Source organism: Myotis nattereri, assembly GCF_964212035.1.
Source record: "Myotis nattereri genome assembly, chromosome: 3".
NCBI lineage: Eukaryota > Metazoa > Chordata > Mammalia > Chiroptera > Vespertilionidae > Myotis > Myotis nattereri.
The window spans coordinates 12313933-12330939 of NC_138077.1; the positions used below are offsets into that span (position 1 = coordinate 12313933).

At 40.8% G+C, this 17007-nt stretch overlaps 1 protein-coding gene across 3 annotated transcripts in view; it reads right to left on the bottom strand.

The window, feature by feature from the left end:
* The window catches only part of GABPA (GA binding protein transcription factor subunit alpha), a 28474-nt gene that overhangs the window by 6086 nt on the left and 5381 nt on the right, over positions 1-17007 (bottom strand). For 2 of the 3 annotated variants that reach the window (XM_081086577.1, XM_081086578.1), the window contains exons 2-7: positions 15732-15834; positions 13685-13826; positions 12187-12271; positions 10091-10336; positions 2180-2374; positions 345-398 (exon numbers count right to left, since the gene is read on the bottom strand). In XM_081086577.1, the coding sequence (XP_080942703.1) occupies positions 345-398; positions 2180-2374; positions 10091-10336; positions 12187-12271; positions 13685-13826; positions 15732-15808 (799 nt within the window). In that variant the 5' untranslated portion in view covers positions 15809-15834. The remainder of the gene's footprint in view (positions 1-344; positions 399-2179; positions 2375-10090; positions 10337-12186; positions 12272-13684; positions 13827-15731; positions 15835-17007) is intronic. The other variant, XM_081086579.1, reaches the window with a different exon arrangement.

Genomic DNA, 17007 nt, shown 5'->3' on the forward strand with positions numbered 1-17007 from the left:
TACCTTTACCCAAAAAGTTTAAATGTGCAAAACAATGCTATAAAGTATTTATGGTTACATAATTGGTAAAAATCTACATAGAACGATAAACATCCACTTCAGGATAGTCATTTAAAATGGGATCTACAACTGGTAAAGTTTAGATTTTACATATAAAGATTTAGTTTTTAATAGGTATGGTGTTATGGTATATATGTGGTGGTTATCGTTTATTTTTTCTTTGTATATCTAAAATACTTCATAAATATTTAGTTTGTTCTTTTTTTTTACTACCTCACAGTACTGAATAAAGGAAACATTTCTTATTGACAAATGGGCCGTATATTATGGGCATGAATACTCACGTTGATCAATAGTAACTATCTCGTTCATCTGTTGTTCCTGGCTTGCCAATACATCTGAAGAACACACATAATTTGTTTTCCTTTAAAACCAGAATGTAAACCCCAATCCAGTAAAATTGAACTTAATAAATTTGATCCTTTTATAAGAAAGTCCACAATTACAAGCAAAACCAAACAAACAAAAAAGCAAAACATTAAACAATTGAAACTTACTGGAATGATAACTTTAAAAAATATTTGATAATCACTTTATAACGAACAGATATTTTTAAGAGAAGTAGCAGGGACAGCTGCAATTTCTTTTAGAGTTCATTATTCAGAGAGTAATTTCTAATGTAAATATCTATATCTAAATCTATTTATCTATCTATATAAAACCATGTAAAACACGAAAATCTTCATTATCAGATCAGAAAAGAGACTATATACCACATTGAAATTATTTATATATACTCTTCAAAAAGGCTCCCTCAACATGATCTGAGAAATCTTCATAATTTAATAATTTGTTCTAATATCCACTTTTTAGTAACACTGCTTTAATTTGATAAAGCTTTAAAGACAGATACATTTTCAATAAAACTGTAAATGTCCTAAATGTCACAACTACACTAGATAATTTAACATGTCTACAAATATAGCTCCCAACATAAGAGTACATCGTAAACGGCCCTAACGTAACCCATTAGAGAACCATTCGTTACTCATCTATTGCTATTCCTTACTCAGATGCTATTCTTTACCTTTCCAACAAGAGGAATGCTTCCCAGTCTCTATTACTTTAGCCTATTTACTGCCCATTATTGTTCCGAAGCTTCTGTCTTGAAATTGAATTGTACCCACCAGCAATCATATGTGTACTGACAGTGAGTTCTGAGACCTGGGCTCCCAACACAGTTCTACTTAAGGTACCATGCCAGGACCCAGTTCCAGACACACAGAGCTGGAAAGGGCTGGGGGACTAAAAAGAAGTCTGAATCCCACCTGTCAGATCGAAGTTTTCTTTGGGGGTCCTGAGTTCGGGAGTTTAAACAACGACATGGAACTAGCCTAGGAGAGATCTGGATTCTGATCTGAGCACTCACTTACTGGATGTGTGACTTTGGTTAAGTTATTCAACTAACTTGAACATTAATTCATGTTTAAATGAGATATCCTCAACCTACCACCTCCTCATGAGGTTGTCCTGAGGATTAAAAGCAAATATTTTCAGGAACACAGTGCCTGAAACATAATTAATTTTTCCGTAAACTGAAGATGCTATCGTTTTATCCAGATTCCTAGTTTTGAGTATTTTCCCCAAGAACTGCTGTCTGCCTTGAAGAAAAATCCATGCCTTATGTTTGTGGCAGATCTCCCCCTCACTCCCAAATTTTATAAAAGTACCTTGAAGAGGTAAAAGGTGCTACTGAAATGGAAACTGTTCTATTTGTGACTATAAATGAACAAAGGTGCCCTAGCCTAAAAAGGCAAAAGAGAGAGTCACCATTACATAGCACAGGCATGACCAACCGGTAAGATTAGCCTCTAAGCCCTAATTCTCAGAAAGAGTTTCATCTTTTTCCTGGGATCTCTCAAAGCCGAAGGCACAACATGGACAGAGAGAGGTTTTTGAAAGCTTATAATAAGACCATATAGGCACTCTGTGATTTGCAGCCTTAATACGGAGATTAAATAAGATAATACATATAAAACTCTTACCACAGCCTTATCCAGTTAATAAATGTTAAGTATTATTGCTATTATCAATAAAATAAGCAATTACAATAACAAAGGTAAAAATGTAAAATTAAACCTAAGTTACAATGTAAATAGGTAATAACTCCAATTCATACATTTTCGAAGAAGCTCCAGATGACTCCAGAGAATTTCTCCCCGAGGGACCCGCTGAAAAAAATCTTCTTGGTTGAGACTACATAATTCTCGTCCTGAAATGTTGAGTGTGCTGAGGTCTATATCAGTCATGCTGAATTCCTTCATGACCCAAACTACCCAATGTAAGACTTGGTCTGTAGACCACTGTATAGGATCTAAAAAGAAAAAATATTACCATTAGCCTAGTTCAGGGGTGGTCAAACTTTTTGACTCGAGGGCCACAATGGGTTCTTAAACTGGACCGGAGGGCAGGAACAAAAGCATGGATGGAGTGTTTGTGTGAACTAATATAAATTCAAAGTAAACATCATTATATAAAAGGGTACGGTCTTTTTTTTTTTTAGTTTTATTCATTTCAAACGGGCCGTAGTTTGCCCACGGCTGGCCTAGTTTCATCTTAGATATTATATACATTTACAGTTAACTTGTCAATACACATACACATACACACACACACACACACACACAATCCAAACAGCCTTTTTCTCCCAAGTAAGTAAATAAACAATATATAAAGTAAAAAGATTTTTATGCTACATTTTCTTGGTAGCTATTTTTCAATTTCTTAATCTAAATTTTTGATGGATTCCCATGGTTATACATCAGTTAGTCTGAAATTTTATCAAGAAAAACAAAATGCTAAATTGCTCTCCAGTGGGCCAACTGGAATAATATATGTGATTATGGAGTAAGATATCCAAGTTTAAAAAATTGTCCTATAGCAGTGTAGGATCTGGTGCACTAAAAAAAAGGGGGTGGGGGGGGAGGAGGTGTTTCTAAGGAGCTAACTTATCCAAAATGTGAACCAAGTACTCATTCCTCCCATCCATTTCTTGTAAAAAGCTGTCAGCTCTGCATTTTCCCTTATGGTGGCACTTACCATATAACATGCTAACTGCCTCTTTACTTAGCTTTCTTCACCTATAATTCATTAAGGTCTTAAATACAAGGACTGTGTCATGTAAACCATTCTATCTTCAAAACTTACAGTGCCTTGTGCATACATTTGTTGAATTTACAAAAGGTGAATCCAAGTAATTTCATGTCCTCATCACTTTTTACTGATTAAATTCACAAATGAAAAAATGGCCAACACATATAAATATTTCATTGTTGTATCCTGGGACCTAACAGCATTCTACCCAGAGGTTTAATAAATACTAGCTGAATTAATTTTGGTATAGGTATTGATGCATGGAGATGATCAATCCAAATGATAGTGGTTATATGCCATCAAGATGCATGCTATTCAATATGAAAATAAGTGATAAAAATAACATTTAGGTACTTATCAAGAGCCAATTTATAGTAAAATGAACATAATCAATATAAGAATACAGGACTAATAACCACAGAATTGATTATTTTGATTTTTCACAAAAAGTTAAGGAAGGAGGATTCTGAGAAGATAGCAGCAGTTTTAAATTTCTCTGAATTAAAAAAAAAAAATAATCACTAAAAGCAACTAGAGCCCTAACCGGTTTGGCTCAGTGTATACAGCGTTGGCCTGCGGACTGAAAGGTCCCAGGTTCGATTCCAGCCAAGGACATGTACCTTGGTTGCGGGCACATCCCCAGTAGGAGATGTGCAGGAGGCAGCTGATTGATGTTCCTCTCTCATCAATGTTTCTAACTCTCAATCTCTCTCCCTTCCTCTCTGTGAAAAATCAATAAAATATATTTTAAAAATAAATAAATAAAAATAAAAGCAACTAGAGAGCAAAACAAAAAATCCATTAATATTTACAATAAAACCAGGAGATAAGTTATCCCATGGACCCCAAAATACATGCAAGGTGAAGGCAAAGCAGTAGTAGCCACAAGCCCTCCATAGTACCAGCATCTGTGCAGGGGAATGCACCGGGAGAAGCAAAGAGACATCTCACATTATCCATTGTGCGTGCAGGAAAACCTAACACAGTCAGGAAGTATTCCTTAAAAGCACAACAGGCCAAGGTGAAAGCAGCAACTCAAAGTAGTTTTGCGCAGTCCCACAGCAGCAAATACCAAGGTCTGTGGTAAGGTTTACGGGGCTAGGGCAGTGTAACACCTGTGACGTTTTCAAACTGAGCCAAAGTCACTTCTAGAGAGTGGACCACAAAGAGGAGAAACTGGTGGGAGAGGCATTCAAACTGAGTACAAGAAAAAGGAAAGAGCAAGACCAGGTAATAAAAGTGGAGTAAGGACACAGGAATTGAGAAACAAGTGGCTCTATATTTGAATACTGCTTAAAAATAAGAGAGGAGGGGGTGCAGATGGTTAGAAAAACTATGCTAGACCATTCTTCTCTTTAAGAGAGCACCCCAGCTAATTTGGCTCAGTGGATAGAGTGTCGGCCCATGGGCTGAAGGGTCCCGGGTTTGATTCCAGTCAAGGACATATACCTTGGTTGCAGGTTCAATCCCTAGCCGTGGTTGGGGTGTGCAGAAGGCAACCAATTGATGTGTCTCTCTCACACTGATGTTTCTCTCTCTGTCTCTCCCCCTCCCTCCCACTCTCTCTTAAAAAAAAAAAATCAATGGAAAAATATACTCAGGTGAAGATTAACAAAAGTCTATGAAAGCTCATTTTGGATAAAAGGAAACAAAAAAAGTACCAAGATCTAAAAAGTTAGGAGAAAACAGAAATAGTTACAAATAGTCTGATTTGTTTTCTGAAATAACTAGAGGCCTTGTGCACAAAATTCGTGCAACGAGGGGGGAGGGGGACGGCGGGGATTCCCTCAGCCCAGCCTGTGCCCTTTCACAGTCTGGGAGCCCTTGGGAGATGTCCGACTGTGGAGAGCAGGCCTAAGCTGCAGTCGGACATTCTTAGTGTTACTGCAGAGGCGGGCTGCTGTACTCAGTAGCCATCAGCCCGGCTTGTGGCTGAGCGGTGCTCCCCCTGTGGGAGCACACTGTTCACCAGGGAGCAGCTCCTGCATTGAGCGTCTGTCCCCTGGTGGTCAATGCGTAGCATAGAGATCAGTCGTTCTGTCATTCGGTCAATTTGCATACTACCCTTTTATTATATAGGATACCAGTACTTCTGGTTTGACATTACTAATTGGCTATGCTTGCTTCTTTTCTCAAAGACTCCTATAAATGACAGTAAAGGACTTTTTAAGAGATGAAAACTCAAAGGAATATAGCTGAGAAATGATTTGGGAGATTTCCACAAATTTTTTGAAGACAATAAGCAGAGTGAAAAGCCAGCAAAGTAGGAAAAGCTATAACCTAAAAGATCTATCAAGGAGAATACCAATTATGTGTAAGTATTCCTGCCTACAGAACCCCTACTGGCTCAGGTCATGGTGGTTCCAATTGGCAGGAGAGGTTTAAGTGAAACATGTGGAGACTGATTTAAAGTATGTGGTATGTTTAGTACCTGCAGGGCCTCTCCTTCATTCTCAGGAGCCAACTGAATGGAAGCATCCCCACACATGTGAAAACAAGGGAGAGAGACAAAGCACAGACTGAGAAAACTGAACTCAGTAAAAAAAAGTCTAAAAACTGAGGAGTGAGTCCTAGCCAATTTGGCTCAGTGGATAGATAGAGTGTCAGCCTACAGACTGAAGGGTCCTGGGTTCGATTCTGGTCAACGGCATATGCCCAGGAGGCCCAATCCCCAGTAGAGAGCATGTAGGAGGCAGCAGATGGATGATTCTCTTTCATCGTTATTTCTGTCTCTCTCCTTTCCTCTCTGAAATCAATAAAAATCTATCCTATATAATAAAAGCACAGTATGCAAATTGTCCCCTCAACAAGAGTTCGACCAGGGGGTGGGAGAAAGGGCTGGGCCAGTTGGGGAAAGGGAGGGAGGCCTCGGCCAGCAGTTGCTAGGGACCCTACCAGTGCACAAATTTCATGCACTGGGCCTTTAGTTTTAAATAAAATAAAATCTAAAAAAACTGAGGAGTGATACCCTCTCTACCTCCCTACCTTCCATGTCCCTTTCCACTTCCAGAATGAAGCATTCACATCCATATTAACCCTAATTCCTCATGCCAACCTTCTATTCCTGAGAGATTTTTGGCCAATTCTTCAGAGAAGTTTAAGAGACCCAAGAAACAAATCTATACATAATGACACTTGAGAATCTTTTTTTTTTTAAATCCTCACCTAATATGCTTTTACTGATTTTTAGAGAAAGGAAGGAAGGAAAAGAAGGAGGGAGGTAGGAAGAATGCAAGAGAGAGGGGGGGGGGGGAGGAAGGGAAACATCAATGTAAGTGAGAAACATCAGTTGCCTCCCACACACACTTCAACTGGGGTTTTATAAGGCTACAAAACAATTTCTTATCCACTACATCTCCTCACTACTCATGCATACTCCCACTTCCCAGTTTTCCACATACTTTTCCTGTCAGGAATGTCCTTCTCTATCCAATAATTTGTCTAGAATAAATCCCACTATGACCTGTTTGAGATGCTAATAGCATGTAACAGCTTAAAAACACATTATCATTATGGAAATTACCTTTTTTCATCTACCTTCTCTCACTGCAACTACACTGTTTATACCCTAAGGGTATACGTTTTTTTATATACAATCATGTGCTGCATAACGATGCTTCAGTCAACAATGGACCACATTTATGACAGTATACCATCCTATCTAATAAAAGAGAAACATGGTAATTAGCCGTACCTCCGCTATCCTTCCCATTGGCTAATCAGGGCGATATGCAAATTAACTTCCAACCAAGATGGCAGCCGGCAGCCAGGCAGCTTGAAGCAAACAGGAGGCTTGCTTGCTTCAGTGACGGGGGAAGCTAATGTTCCCCGCCTGCCTTGCCGGCCTCTGAGCTTGCAGTCTGAAACATTGTTACAAATATAGAAGCTAAACAAAACCCCAGAAACCTGCTTTCAGCCAGCGGGGATCTCAGAGCTGGAGTTGAAACAGTGTTTCAATTATAGAACCCAAACAAACCAGATACCTGCTTTCAGCAGCCAAAGCCTCAGAGCTGGAGCCAAGCCTCAGAGCTAAAGCTGGCCCAGAATAAAAAAAAAACAAAAAAAAACAAAAGGAGCAGTTGGGAGCTTCAGTCACCCGCCAACCTGAAAACAGCCCTCAGCCCCTCACCCAGACTGGCCAGGCACCCCAGTGGGGACCCCCACCCTGAAGGGTGTGTGACCAGCTGCAAACAGCCATCATCCCCTCATCCAGGCTGGCCAGGCATCCCAGTGGGGACCCCCACCCTGATCCAGGACCCCCTTCAGGGCAAACCAGCCGGCCCCCACCCATGCACCAGGCCTCTATCCTATATAGTAAAAGGGTAACATGCCTCCCAGCACCGGGATCAGCGGAGCCACGAGGCCTCCCGGCACCGGGATCAGCGTGACAGGGGGCAGCACCCAAAGCCCCTGATCGCCCTGCGGCTCTGTGTGTGACAGGGGGCAGGGCCACAACCTCCCTATCCGCCCTGCTCTGTTCGTGACAGGGAAAGGCGCCCCAACCCCGTGATCAGCCCAGCTCTGTGCCTGATAGGGGGGAGCTCCCCAACCCCCTGATCGCCCTGTGGCTCTGTGTGTGACAGGGTGCAGCGCCCCAACCCCGATGGGCCCCTGCTCTGTGAGTGACAGGGTATGGCGCCGCAACCTCCCCATCGACCCTGCCTTGAGTATGACGGGGCAGTGCCCCAACCTCCCAATCGGCACTACCCTAAGCGTGACTGAGGGTGGCATCACAACCTCCCGATCCGCCCTGCTCTGTTCATGACGGGGCAGTGCCCCAACTCCCCAATCAGCCCTGCTCTGAGCCTGACCAGGGGCTGCACCTAGGGATTGGGCCTGCCCTCTGCCACCCGGGAGCAGGCCTAAGCCAGCAGGTCGTTATCTCCTGAGGGGGTCCCAGACTGCGAGCAGGCACAGGCCGGGCTGAGGGACCCCTCCCTCCCCCCCCGAGTGCACAAATTTTTGTGCACTGGCCTCTAGTAAGATTATAACAGTACCTGAAAAATTCCTATCACCTAGTGACACTGTAATGATTCTAACATTGTGTGGTACAAAAGTTGCAAAAGCCAACAGCTGTGGTTGAGATGGCAAACGCCTTAACCTGGGTGTGGAAGAGGAGGACACTGAAGAGCTCCTAGAGGTGGTTTCCGAGGAACTGACTAATGAGAAGTTGTTGGATCTGGCACAGGAACGCATAGCTAAAGAAGAAGAGAAAAGGAAACTGCAGAAGAAAAAGAAACCCCAAAAAAACTGACAGTGAAGGGTTTAGAAGCTTTTGCAGACCTTAACAAGCTCCTTAAAAACTTTGAAAACATGAACCTCAACACTGAAAGGTTTCCATTAACAGAGAGGAATGTTCATTATCTGTTTAGAAATAAACTTATGATAAAAATTTTTTTAAAAAGCAAACCACGATAGATATATTTCTAAAAAGAGTGACACCTCCTCAATAAACACCGCAGGCAGGTCCTTCGGATGTACTCCAGAAGAAGGCATTGCTATTATGGGAGATGACAGCACCATGGAAGTTATTTATTGTCCCTGAAGACCAATCAGTAGAACGGACGAAATGTAGAGGTAGAAGACAGTGATTATGATGATTCTGACTCTGTGCAGGCCTTGGGTAATGCATGTGTTTGTCTTAGTTCTTAACAAAAAAAGTTTAAAAAGTTAAAATAAAATAAAAAATTTAAAAAGCTTATAGAAGGATCTAAAGAAAATATTTTTGTTCAGCTGTAAAATGTGTACTTTAAGCTACGTGCTATTACAAAAGAGCTGAAAAGTTTAAAAAAATTAAAAGTAATAAAGATACAGGAAGCTAAGATTAATTTATTGGTGAAATAAGCTCTTTTGGTGAATTACGGGTAAAGAGATTACGTCTATAATAGTGTATAGTAACTCCCTAGGCCAGCCGTGGGCAAACTACGGCCCGCGGGCCGGATCCGGCCCATTCAGCTGTTCTATCCGGAGCCGAAAGAGCGGAGGGTTCTCTTGCTCTCCCCTCCGCTCCTTCACCAGCAGCAATGTTAACATGTATTAGTTCACACAAACACTCCATCCATGCTTTTGTTCCGGCCCTCTGGTCCAGTTTAAGAACCCATTGTGGCCCTCGAGTCAAAAAGTTTGCCCACCCCTGCCCTAGGCCTTCACAGTCACTCACCACTTATTCACTGACTCCCAACGAGCAACTTGCAGTCCTGCAAACTCCACTCATGTGTATCATTTCTATCTTCTGTACCATATTTTCACTGTACCTTTACTATGCTTAGATACACAAATACTTGCCATTATGTTACAATTGCAACCGGTGTTCAGTACAGTCACATGATACATTATAGGTCTACAGCCTAGGAGCAATACAGTATTCCAGACAGTCTACGTGTGTGACAGGCTATAGGCCAGTGATGGCGAACCTATGACACACCTGTCTGAGGTGACACGCAAACTCATTTTTTGGTTGATTTTTCTTTGTTAAATGGCATTTAAATATATAAAATAAATATCAAAAATATAAGTCTTTGTTTTACTATGGTTGCAAATATCAAAAAATTTCTATATGTGACACGGCACCAGAGTTAAATTAGGGTTTTTCAAAATGCTGACACGCCGAGCTCAAAAGGTTCACCACCACTGCTATAGCCTGTATGCTTGTACATGTGCGCTCTGTGTTTGCACAATGACAAAATTGCCTAATGGTGCATTTCTAAGAATGTACCCCCATTGTTAAGTGAAGACGGATTGTATTTCTTTGTATTCTTAGCACCCAGGACAGTATTTGTCCATCATGTGTTATAGTCCAAAAAGAGGAGAAATACAGAAAATCAATATTCTCCCTAAAAATTCTACATTTAAAACAAATTATAGCTTACCCTAGTATCTTCTATGACAAGCTTAATTCTTATTATTCACCCTAACACGTGATTGTGTATTTCCTTACCGTACGGTATCCCAAGGCGCTCTTGCTCTTTCCTGTAACCTTCTAGGGCGGCAGCCCATCTGGTCACTTGTTCCGAGGTTTCATCTGAAATGGTTGTGATGTGTTTTGTGCCATCAAGAGTTATCACTTGAGCTTCCTCAACAAGATGTGCTTCTGCTTCAGCATGATGAGCATCTGGATCAATGACTACTTCAACTGTTTCCGCAGGTTTAACAATTTCAAGGATGTTGAGCTTTGGTTCCATTCCTTTAACAGTGAATTAAAAAATATCCAGATGAAAACATGAAATTCACTAACAAAATTTAGTTGAGTTGTATGTTCTAAAATGGTAGAGCAAAACTCCATTTTAAATGTTTAGCAATCTGTCTAGAGAATTTAACAGAGTCCTTTTAAATGATAAAAACAACAATTCAATACAACTTTGGAAATATATATATATAAAAGGCTAATATGCAAAGTGTCCCCTCGGGAGTTCAACCAGGAGAACAGGAGTTCGATCGCACACTATGATGTGCACTGACCACAAGGAGGTGGCACGGAACATGGCGGATGACCAGCAGTGGTGGCAGGGCGCTGAGGGAGCAAGGGAAGGAGGTGGCGGGGAGGCAGGGGGAACCGCGCAGTGGTGGCACATGGGCTGCGAGAGAAGGAGGCAAGGAGGAGACAGGGAGGTGGGGAACCTGATTGGCCCTGATCTCTGGCCAGGCCTAGGGGCCCTACCCATGCATGAACCGGGCCTCTACTCCTAAAGTGCTTAAAATTTTAAGTGTCTGGTCGTCTGTTCAACCAATCAAAGCATAATATGCTGATAATATGCTAAGGCCACTCAACCACTCGTTATGACATGCACTGACCACCAGGGACAGACAACTGACTGGTTGACCAGTCGCTATGACATCACTGACCAGCAGGGAGCAGACGCTCCGACCAGTAGGTTTGCTGCTGGGGTCCAGCCAACTGGGACTAAGCAAGACGGGCCAGACATGCCCTGGAGCCCTCCCGTGTCCCTCCCAGTCCCTGTTGTGCACCAGTGGGGTCCCACGGCCTGGCCTGCGCCCTCTCACCATCTGGGACCCTTCAAGGGATGTAGGAAAGCTGGTTTCTGTCCGATCCCACAGGCCACGCTGAGCGACCCCACCAGTGCACAAATTCATGCACCGGGCCTCTAGTATTATGTAACAGTGTTGTGTCAATTCATATTTCCTGATTTTGAGCATTGTACTGTGGTCATGTAAAAGAATTCCTTATTTTTAGAAAATGCATATATTTAGGAATAGAAGGGAAACATGCCTGCAACTTATTAGTAAATAGGTTAAAAAAAAATGTGGGGGTGAGGAAGAGAATAAAGCAACTTCCTTTGCATAATTTCTCTTTTTGTGCTAAACTGCAGAGTCTAGATCACCTTGCAGCAAGGGTACCCAATGTGACTTAGGCTCTAGAACAGGGGTAGGCAAACTTTTTGACTCGAGGGCCACAATGGGTTCTTAAACTGGACCAGAGGGCCGGAACAAAAGCATGGATGGAGTGTTTGTGTGAACTAATATAAATTCAAAGTAAACATCATTACATAAAAGGGTACGGTCTTTTTTTTTTTTTTTAGTTTTATTCATTTCAAACGGGCCGGATCCGGCCCACGGGCCGTAGTTTGCCCACGGCTGCTTTGAACCACTGGCATGAGCCTTCTATTGAGAAATGAGTTAAGAGGGGATAAGCAGGCACATGGCATCCATTTTTTGGCTTCTGTGGAGCACTGAAAAGGAAGCATGGTTCTAGCTTATGGTAGGCAGGGCAATTGTCAGTCCCACACTGCAATGTGGCTGAGTCATCTTAGAAAGCCAACTAGAACCTGTTCTTCCAGCCCTCTCTGTGATCCTGTGACTTACTACCCTAACTTGCTGATTAAACCAGGTAAAATGTGTGATACTATCTGCTTAACCTTGACAGATAAAATAATTAATTCAAAAGCCTTAATATTTGGTTATATCACATTAAGTAATTTAGACAACCATCTAAAACACCCAAAACTTATAAAATTGAATTCTCATATTAGAAAAACATGAGTGCAGTTTTAAATAACTACACAAAAATTAACTTACCTTGGTAAGCCATTACCTGTACACTAAGTTGTACAGTTCCATCTGTCTTTACTCCTTGGTCAAATAAACTTCGTTCTGGATCCAGCTAAATATGGGTAAAAGGACTAAGATCATTTTCACATAATCATCTGGTTTAATAAAAATGGATATATCAAACTATACTTAATCACTAAAGTATACTAATTAAATTATAAGAACACATGTAATTCTTTGCCAAAATTTAAAATATTTTAACCACTGTGTTAGTAATTAAGGACAACATAAAGAACAGAATTTATTTTAAATTACAGTTTTCTCTAGCTCTAGAGTCTAGTTTAGGATTTTAAATAATGCCAAAAAGCAACTGTTTATTCCGTAAAAGTATTTAAAGTAGAAAACAATGTAATTTATCTGTCATTAAAAAGCAAGAATATTTATTTAGTGGGGACAATTTAAATAAATTTATTTATATAACTAGAGGCATGGTGCACGAAATTCATGCATGGGGGAGGGGGATTTAGTCCCTCAGCCTGGCCTGCGTCCTCTCACAATCCGGCACCCCTCAGGGGATATCAGGCCAAAACTGGCAGTCGGGCATCCCTCTTGCAATCCAGGAAACTGCATGCACCAGTGACCATACTTTTCACACAGGTGAAAGGCATTTTGCTGTTGTATGGGCAACTACATTTTTTTTTTGCCCTGATTATAAAAAGTAGTACATAACATGATCCTTCTGAGGCAGTAGTACCATTTTCCCCATGTTATGTGTGGAAAAACTGAAGCAGAGAGAAGTTAAGTAATTGGCTTTGTCACACAGTTATAAGTGTCAGAATCAGGGCTGACCACAAAATGTGCCAGCCAGAGTCCATGTATGTCATCGCTGCATCATCCTGCTTTTTCAGTGTTAGAGTAGTCTTGCCAGGTTTTAATTTTTAAATCTAAGAGACTATTCACAATATATAGGGTAGGGTCCCTAGGCCTGGCCAGAGATCAAGGCCATCTGTGGGGCAATTGGGGGCCCTGCTGACACCCGCCTTGGCTGGCGTCCTGGCACCACCCACTGGCCGGCCCGCCCCCGGACCGGATTGCTGCTGCCCGTCGGCTCCCTCAGTTGGGGGCAGCTCCTGAGTTGAGCATCTGCCCTTGGCGGTCAGTGCACGTCATAGCAACTGGTTGTTCCTGCCGGCTGTTCTGCGGTTTGGTCAATTTGCTTATTAGGGTTTTATTATATAGGATACTTGCTGTTATCTCTCTTGTAACCAATTATACACATTTAAGGTCAGGGTTAATGCTAAATCTCTGATTACAAAATTTATTAAGGAACTTATGACTTTACTACCTGACCTAGATATGAATACCTTTACTCATAATTCTTTATCCTTTAAGTATGAGTGCTTTTTTCCCTCATATCACCTCATAGTGAATGCATTTCACACAATGACAAATTGATGACAAAAAGTAATTCTGACTTTCAGATATGTACTTAAATACTAAGATATATATTTAATAAAAAGATTACCTGGATTTCTTGTAGACAAATTTCATGAGCATCCAAAGAACACTGTAGTCTTGGTTCTAGTAGTTTCTTTAAATTGCCTATTGGCTCATGGATGTCTATGGCCTGGCTTACACATTCACCTGTGTAGGTCTGTTCTACAATGCTAAATATTAAATAATTTAATGGTTAAAAATTACATTTTTACCCTGAAAATTAAAGTAACAATACACTCAAACCAAAACTGAATATCAAAACACATTTCTTGTCTTTGAAACTCATGTCTGCATAGACACCATTCACAGTGGTAGACTTATCACCAACTAGTGCTGCCAAAAGACTAAGTCCGAAGTGATATAGTGCTTCTTAAATTAGGCTATGTAAAACAACACTGCAGCTCCCCATCTTGGTGAGCATGCTCTCTCTCAGGCCATCTGCCACATCATGAGCAGCCCTACAGAGAAGCCCATGCGGTCAGGAAGTGAACAGTCATATCACCAACCTCATGAGTGATCCGGTAAACAGACATGCTAGCCCCAGTCAATTCTTCAGATGACTATAGCCAGACTGACAGCTTAACTGCAAACACATGAAATACCCTGAAGCCAGAACCAAGTTCTGAGGTAATTTGTTGAATAAAAGAGACATGTAGTCTCTACTGTTTCTTCTGTTAGAGAAAATAGCATAGTGAAACATGTTAAAATTCTCTATCAAACAAATTAAGGCCTCTTGGGCAGTCATGACCTTTTCTGTCAGGAAAATGTTCCTGTGCCAGGGTATGGTGGCAAAGGATATGACCGAGGACAGCTAACGTGGGGTTTTCCTAAGACCTAGAGCCAGGAGGTGGTAGACCTAGGAGGTGGTATGAGTGACCACAGCCAGCTGGCAGAAAATAGGGAGAGTTGCTAAACAACTAGTATAAATCTCAATTATGCCAGATGAATAAATTCGAGAGATCTGTGTAGAACATGGTTCTTATAGTTAAATACACAGTGTTGTACATTGAAAATCTGTTGAGGGTAGATCTCATGTTAAGCGTTTTTACCACAATAAAACAATTTTATTTAAAACCTAAGGTCTAAAATCTTAGCTGTACTCTAAACACTCAACATCCTATTCACTCTTATTTGGTCCATTCTCACTGCAGTTATTCTAAACTTTTACTATAAAGAAGTTCTCTACTACTCTTTAGTCCTTTTTACTTTCAGTGTATTATCTCTTCTCCTGCTTCACAGAATAAAGCAGGACCATTAGCCCTAACTCTAGCCTTCTTCTTAACTCCCAAATCTCTATTTTTACCCATATTCTCCCTTTGGATTCTGAAGTTACAACCACTGCCCTTCTTCCTTAATAGAGTAATATTCTATTACTATCCCAAGAACTAACACCCTTCACTGCTCTATATGCTTAGTACTGCGCACATAATTACTCATAAACCTGTATACCTTCTCAAACACAATGTGGCCTCTACAAGGGCAGGTTACTGTCTCATATAGACTCCTGACAGTTCACAGTAGTTACGTTTAGATATTTGTTGCATTAGTTCAGATTGGGAATTAAACTCTATAGGAAATCAAAATAACCAGCACAAATGAAAGAAAAAATAATCAAACAGTGCCCTGAGGGATAAAAACCATCACAATCAATTGCTTGATAACTAGCTATGCATATTACTATCTTTTTTAAAAATATATATTTTTATTGATTTTGAAGAAGGGAGAGATAGAAACATCGATGATGAGAGAGAATCATTGATCGGCTGCCTCCTGCACGCCCCCTACTGGGATTGAGCCCACAACCCAGGCATGTGCCCTTGACCCAAAACAAAACCAGGACCCTTCAGTCTGTAGGCCAATGCTCTATCCACTGAGCCAAACCGGCTAGGGCATATTAGTATCTTTTAAAACTATCTTTCCCTCCCAGCTACAAGTTCTTTAAGTCAGAGGAAAAAGCAATACATTATCCCCCAAAATGCTAATGTCAGCTGGAAAAAAATAGGCCCCAAAAGAACTCTGGCTTGATTCTTAATTTTAATGCATGTGGGTAATATATAAATTCAGATAATACCAACCTTTCTTCTGTGCATTCTGTTTTCTCTGTTCCATCAATTTCAATTTCTATCAGCTCCTCTGCTTCTCTTTTCGTCATGGTTGAAGTACTTCAAAAGCTCAGCCCTGTAAGAGTTAAATTTTAAGACATTTTAAAATTATCTGCACAAATAGAAATGCTACACAAGAAGTAGAGACCCAATTCAAATAAAAGCAGAGAGTAAGTACAACAAGAGGAAGTAATCTTCACACATAAAAGAAAATCCACATGATACTGATAAACTAGTTTTGGTTTACATGGTGTTTATTAGCCTGACATGAATTCTTCATCGTTCTGTTGGATTTATTGGGATTTGTTCAGCCCAATCTCAGTCAATAAATTAACTCAAGTTACTTCAAAATCAAATGAAAGGTATGTCAACTATATAATAGCAACGTCAGTCTCAATAACAGTTTCAAACCTGCAGCTTAAAAATCAACATAGAGCCCTGACAGGTTTGGCTCAGTGGATAGAGCGTCGGCCTGCGGACTAAAGGGTCCCAGGTTCAATTCCAGTCAAGGGCATGTACCTGGGTTGCGGGCACATTCCCAGTAGGGGGTGTGCAGGATGCAGCCATTCGATATTTCTCTCTCATCGATGTTTCTAACTCTCTATCCCTCTCCCTTCCTCTCTGTAAAAAATCAATAAAATATATATATATTTTTTAAAAAAATCAACATAGAGATGAACCATTAGTGTTTACCTAAAAGCTGTACTGTATTAGCAGGATGAAGAATGTACTTTATTAGCATTGTACTGATAGAGTGATATAAAATTAAAGTTAATCCTAGCTATGATTTGTTATAAATTACATATCTTGTGCCAGAATAACATTCTAAAACAGCAAAATCAAGTAACAAAACAGTTACCAACATGTCTACTGTATTACATTGAGCTACTCCATTACTGTAGGACTAGGAAAGTCTTCTTTTCCACTTCAGAAAGGGCTATACCTCTCCTCAGGCCTATAATTAGCTGGCACCCAAATCGAGAATGCCTGGTATAAAAACGGTCTTATTTTCCCCACATTATTAAGGTTGCTCCCACATCCTCTTATAGGAAGACCAGTAAGAGGCTGAGGTTCTCCAGCAGAATAAATACATATAATGAATGCACCTCTAGCAGACTGCCTAGGCCAGTGATGGCGAACCTTTTGAGCTCGGCATGTCAACATTTTGAAAAACCCTAACTTAACTCTGGTGCAGTGTCACAGATAGAAATTTTTTGATATTTGCAACCATAGTAAAACAAAGACTTAT